The sequence below is a fragment of the Barbus barbus genome (assembly GCF_936440315.1).
Source record: "Barbus barbus genome assembly, chromosome: 36".
Lineage (NCBI taxonomy): Eukaryota > Metazoa > Chordata > Actinopteri > Cypriniformes > Cyprinidae > Barbus > Barbus barbus.
The window spans coordinates 11,981,613-11,988,077 of NC_136714.1; the positions used below are offsets into that span (position 1 = coordinate 11,981,613).

General features: G+C 38.9%; 1 protein-coding gene across 2 annotated transcripts in view; it reads right to left on the reverse strand.

Annotated features, from left to right (window-relative positions):
* LOC306855798 (phosphofurin acidic cluster sorting protein 1-like) overlaps nucleotides 1-3,653 on the reverse strand; it is a 32,482-nt gene extending 28,829 nt beyond the window's left edge. Inside the window, exon 1 of one of the 2 annotated variants that reach the window (XR_013782960.1) lies at nucleotides 3,264-3,645. Coding sequence is in view for 1 of the 2 variants with exons in the window: in XM_079394677.1 (XP_079250803.1) it covers nucleotides 3,264-3,418 (155 nt within the window). In the remaining variant the exon portion in view is untranslated. Of the gene's footprint in view, nucleotides 1-3,263 lie in introns of both variants that reach the window. The other variant, XM_079394677.1, reaches the window with a different exon arrangement.
* Between the last annotated feature and the right edge of the window lie 2,812 nt (nucleotides 3,654-6,465).

Below are 6,465 nucleotides of genomic sequence, written 5' to 3' on the forward strand. Positions count from 1 at the left end.
AGACTTTATTAGAGCTGCTCAACTTTGAATAACAACTCAACTTTGTCATCTCATTATTTGTCAAATAGATTTAACTGCAGTACTGCCAACTGGACAGTGGGCGTGCTACAATTGCACAGTTTTTCTCCTGTTTGTCAGTGCCGTTTCATCCGGCTTTAAAATCACAGAATCATTATTTTGTGTTGCTCGCTGAATGCAAACGCTTCACACTGGATCTCACAGCGTTGTTTAGTGCTCACGTGACCGTCTCATCAGCGAGTGAACGCACCTGCTCTGGTAAACTCGCGCTGCCGTTTGAACTTAGACCTCAGCGGATAAACGCTCCGTGTGGTGCGCTTCAAATGAGTCGCACCGTTTCATTCCACTTTTGGTGCATAAACATTATATTGAATATTTATCGAACTCTTCATATTGTTTTAATCGAGGAAAATTATATTGCGATAATTATCGTTATCGATTTATTGCCCAGCCCCAAGTCAGATATGCCACGCCAAATTTAAGAGCGTCAAAACGGCATTTATTATTGCTTCATTTATTTATTGAAATTTGTAATAAAACTGGAAAGAAATTGAAAACAAAGACTTTATTTCTTCACAGAAGCACAAAGCTCTTTTCAAGGACGGATGGAACGTGCGTTACAAATAATATTTGCTGGGGCAAAAAATGCAAACTAAACTACGGGTGATTCATAGGGTCAAAAGAACCTGCGTTTATGCACCATTTTCTTTTAACAGCTTAAAAGAGATTGCTTTAATCTCGACAACCCTAAATTCTACACAAGAGATATTTTCTTAAGAAACAGTACAGTACATGAGGTGCAGTTGGTCACTCTTTTGATTGGCAGGATTCAATCTGAGATCGTTTCATTAATTGACTCTACAAAGACAGTGTGTGTATATATGCATGTAATGAATGCACCAATGGATCAGCCAGTAATCGGCATCGGCCAATACATTGGTGCATTCATAACATACACTCAGGGAAAAAATAAAAATAAAAAATTATCCTCTCAATTTCAACTGCTTTTTCGATCCAATTTCTTATTACGAGAAAAGATTTGTATGATCATAAGATTCAACAACCGACACATAAATGGAACAAAATTCACAAACATTAGACATTAAACATTAGAGTAATGGAATAATGAGTCACTGAACAGAGCAGGAATCAATATCCAAAGTAGCAGTCAGTATATGGTGTGTCCTCCAGCTGCTTTAAGTACTACAGTGCATCTCATCTTAATGGACTGAGAAAGATTTGCCAGTTTTGCTATGAGATGTTAGGCTACTTCACTCTTCCACCAAGGCACTTGTAACTTCTTGAACACGTCTGGGGGGTACATATGGTCACGTGTACTCTGGCATTACAAGGGCGAACAGCTGTCCATCCTGTCTCCCTGTAACACTGTCCTAGGCCTCGTAGTTTATTAATCTGGTCACATCTGCAGTCCTCATGCCTCCCTGCAGCAGACCTACGGCATGTTCACACAGGTGATCAAGAACCCTGGGCATCTTTATTCTTGTGTTTTTCATAGTCATCAGAAAGTTATTGAAACTATGACATTAATTTTCTTCCGCCTGTAAACTATAAGTGTCTTAAGGACTGTTCAAAGGTGCATGTACAATAGTTGTTTATGGTTCATAGAACAAGCATGCTAAACAGTTTAAACACTTTCTAATACAGATATGTAAAGCTTATTTGGATTTTATAAAATGATCTTTAATACAGTATTCCAAAAGAGGGACATTTCTATTGTTTGCTCAGTTTATACACATACTGACTTCATACAGGATACAATTAGATATCTTGACTTGCAATCAGCTTTCATTTCTAAGCTACAGATGCCCTTGCATTACCTAAAAGCAACAGCTCATGCTAAGCTAAACAAGAAAAAGCATTAATACATACATTAAATGTTCTCTTCAGTCCTCTCTTCAAAGTGAGCTATATTGAACTGGGTCTAATTCACTAACAAGTCTGTCCCTGTGCATTAGAGTGTAACTCTAGAGCACATAGGTAATGAAATTGGGAGAGGAGGGGAAAACCGGACATTCATCTCACCTTTCAGGGATCTTATGCAACATTCTAATGGGACAATATGCTGCAACACCAATTTAGGGTTTACATTCAGCAATTCTTACTGATGCAGTTGATTGGAAAGTACAAAGTAAGAAACTCCTAAAACGGTCTCAAAAGGCCTTTGAAAGCATTATGGAGCCAGCATCAAAGAAAGAAACAAGATTAATAATGTCTTCATAGTGGAGTAATGCTCTGTCACTCCTATGCTTCTTTTCTTCTCTGCCGGCCGCTCTTACAGGAAGTCTCTTTCTTCGTGGCCATTTTCCCCTCCACTCCTTGCATGAAGCATCCCAAAGCCCTTCCTCTACATTTCCATATCACAATCCCTTCATGAGAGCAATGAGGCTAAATATTCACAAATAGTAAACAGCATGCCTCCATATTACTGTGCATATTATATAGTGGAGGTGCACTGTATAAAAAAAAAAAAAATGTCTGTCTGCTCTAGTTTTCACTGCAGCAAAAAGTTAGGATGACATTTTCACTCTTCAGATTTAATGATAGATCCATTCCACATTGAATGTGTTGTTTCTAGTTAACTGCTCCATTTAGCAGAAGGAATATCATAAAAGCAAATAAAAATTAAAAAGGGGGGGGGGGGGGGGGGGGGGGGGGTCAATCACCAGCTTTGTGTCAATAGTCTAAAACGGGATTTTAACCAGGGTCCCCCCTAAGAGAGTGAGTGTGTGTGTGTGTGTGTGTGTGTGTGTGTGTGTGTGTGTGTGTGTGTGTGTGTATATAAATATAATATTTGCATATGATCCAAATTAAGTAGGCCTACATAAGAATTATGTTACTTAAGCTGTAAACTTAATACAAATACATAATATATTAATGGAGAAGAAAGTAATGAGTACTAGTGACTAATTATATAGCCTAATAGTACAATACTAGTATCTAATGAACAGTTACACATGAACTTGACAAAGATAGCAGTCACTGCGGAGTTACTTAGTCGTCATTTCATAAAATAAGTCAAGTACAAGTAACATAAACGTACAAATGTTCAAATGGCTTGGCACAGTATGTGGGTGTGTAAAGCTTGAAAGCCTCTGGTCTAAAGTAAGAAACCATTGTTTCATGTGATCTCCAGTGCAACGTGATCTGGATTAACTATTTACTCTGGTACAAAGTAGCTCTATAAAAAAAGCGCATGTCTACTAGTAAGTCAAGAAGAGGCATACCTGGGCACACAGCTGGGAGAGGAGCTGTCAATCTCCCATGTTGCGAACAGGTTCATCTGAACTGGGCGACTTGAAGAAATCGTGACCGTCCTGAGAGGTTGTAAGTGGGGAGACGGAGCTCCCGCTCGCTGCTGAAGCCCTCCTCGCTCCGACATGCTGAGCTTGTCTCGGGATCTGTGCTGTCGGAGCGGTCTCGGTCAGTTTAGACACTCTCTCGCGCATGCAGTCTGCTCAGATGATGGCACTCTCATGGCACGAGCCTCTTAACGTTCTCGCCTCCGCTCGGCGGAGGATTCACTGGAGACTTCACTCAGTTGCTGCTGCTATCAGTCCAGCTCCTAGTTTATGATCAGCTTGTGATCAATCGAGCGTTTAAAACAACAGCAGGAAGCGGAAATCTCTTCTTTAAAAATCATATAGTAAAGCAACGCCTCTCGTTAAAGACGGACGTACGAGAGACGCGACGCAACGAAACTGATGGTTGTAGTGTAGATCACTGAGGTCCCCTAATAATAAAGTCTGTATTTTTATTTATTAATTTATTTATTGAAACATTTTATAATATTATGCAACGAATTAAAACATTTGATTTGCCAAGGTTATAGCTGCAGCTAAAGAATTATGAGCACATTACGTTTCATTTAGGCGGTGTTGTCACAGATTTAATATTTAATTTAATTTTTTTAATGTAAAATAATTTCGAATTATTAGAATTTTGCATTTTGCATCCCCTGCTCTTGGGGACCCACTCTCCTGGAAAGTTTATTTCCAATCGGCTTCAGCACACCTGCCTGCAATTTTCAAGCAGTCTATAGGAGCTTGATTGACAGCTTCAGGTGTGTTTGATTAGGGTCGTAGCTAAACTCTTCAGGATAGTGGGTCCCCAGGAACAGGGTTGAAGACCTCTGCACTAGTGGGCCCAGGTCCTTAGGTTTAGAGCCACTAGTGTAGAAAGTATTGTTGATTATGATGGGATTGTAGGCCAATTTGACACTTTGTTAGCAAATACATTTTACATTTTTACATTTTTATTCATTTAGCTGACGCTTTTATCCAAAGCGACTTACAATTGCTATATATGTCAGAGATCGCACGCCTCTGGAGCAACTAGGGGTTAAGTGTCTTGCTCAGGGACACATTGGTGTCTCACAGTGGATTCGAACCCGGGTCTCTCACACCAAAGGCATGTGTCTTATCCACTGCGCCATCACCACCCACCAATGCAGCTGCTACTCCAAATAGATGGAGTAGCAGCTGCATTATGTTGATATTAATATCTGTGGAATCATATTTTTTTTTTTGTCAACTTTTACTTAGTGTATGAAAATACTGCTTTTCAGATTACCACTGAGATTACCATGTAAACCTGTCTGGGTTTGCTGCTCTATAGATGATGCCCTGACCTGGTTAGGCAGGTCTGCTGATTTACAACTGAAACTGTTTGAAATGACAGAAAACATCACGTCATAAGTTTATCTTTATCTTCCTCTGTTGCTCTCTTTCTATGTATTTTTTTTAACACAACCCACTTGAATCTATTATGGAAGTGGCAGCTCCTAAAACACTGCAGCCACCCACGCTGGCACCGTTTGTATTTTATCTCTCCCTGACAGATTGAAGCCAGAGAGAAGTGAAGTTTCATGACATCAATTCCTGAAACATGCAGACTGCCAAGGATTAATCAAAAAAAGACCCAAGTTCCTTACACTTTCTGCATTTTAATCCTTTTGAATAAAGCTGAATCTGAATACATGTATTCCCTAAAGGTTATAATGTCTGCTCTATTTTTTTAAGACTGTCCTGGAAAATTGTAAGGGCTGTGCTTATACAGTTTGCTGGTGCAACACACGTTCTACATTCCCACTTCCCATAGCCTACCTTCATTTTGGATGAAGGATGAGCAAAATCAAGGACAAAACAGGACTGAGTTAAATGTATGTTTGTTTTAGTCTGTTCTGATGTGATCTCTTATATAGCCTACAGTAATCGGACACCAGAATCAAACACATGTAGGATGTTGTTGCCTTTTACGCACAAAATCTGACATAGCTCTGAAGACTGCTGATAATCGAGCTCTCTCTCTCTCTCTGTGTGTGTGTGTGTGTGTGTGCACATTTATGTCCCAGGTTGTAAATATGGGTCATTTAAACACAATCAGGTGACAGTCACATTATTGCAGCTCTTTGCTGCCCCCTTTTGGGCATTAAGAAACCTTTTATTTGATCATATTCCGAAGTGGAAGGCATTTTATAATGCCCAATTCATATAGTCAAGCACTGTTTTTATACTTTGTGTGACATTAAATTATTAATAAACATAAAAATGTAGAATTAATAAAACTACCTTGCCTGCCGCATTGTTGCTAAAGAAAAATAGCCTATATGCGCCTATATGGTAATAACTCCACATTTAACTCTTATTTTTTAAAACATCATTATAGATACATACACATGTGGCTCACCAACTGAGGAAAAACGTACTATTGTAAGGATTTCTATACCTTTGCCGCAGTCACTAAATGAAATTGGGCGTGGCTCTCCGGTTGGTCTGATACGGTGGGATTTAAATAATGGTTGCTATGTTAATAATATAACTATTTAAATTCTTCACAATGTATTTTCCTAATTAATGTATTTTTAAAAACCGTATAGACCGCTGCAGAGTAAGGACTTTGTCACATGTGATCTGTTACTTTTCTCTGCGATTGTCAAGATGGACCAATCACAGTCGTCTGGTTATTTACTGCATAGTGTGGAGAAAAAAAAGAAACATTTTATAGAGGTTACTTCGGGCGATTTATCTCCGTATGTCATGTATCAGAATTTTTAGACTAAACTATAATATAAACATATTGATATAAAAATGTCTCTAGTATGAAATATCAATGCATTTTAATGCATGATTCTGCTTTTTGAGTCTCCTTGCGCCCTCTAAAGGAATATAACCAGCATTACACACACGCTCACTGCAGTCCCTCACACGCTGGGACAAAGCCTGACATGATATGTTAGTTCATTGAGCAAGACCTCATTGCAAGAATACTCGTATCTGGTTTTGGAAAGTGCCATTTTAAGGTAATGTATGATACTTTTGTTTACACTTAGTAAAAGCCTAGATTGCAAAGTTTGTATCTTGAGGTTGTCAAATGTTTTGACTCTCATTATGAGTGGTTGGCAACAACAGTAGCTGCCTGTATGTGTGT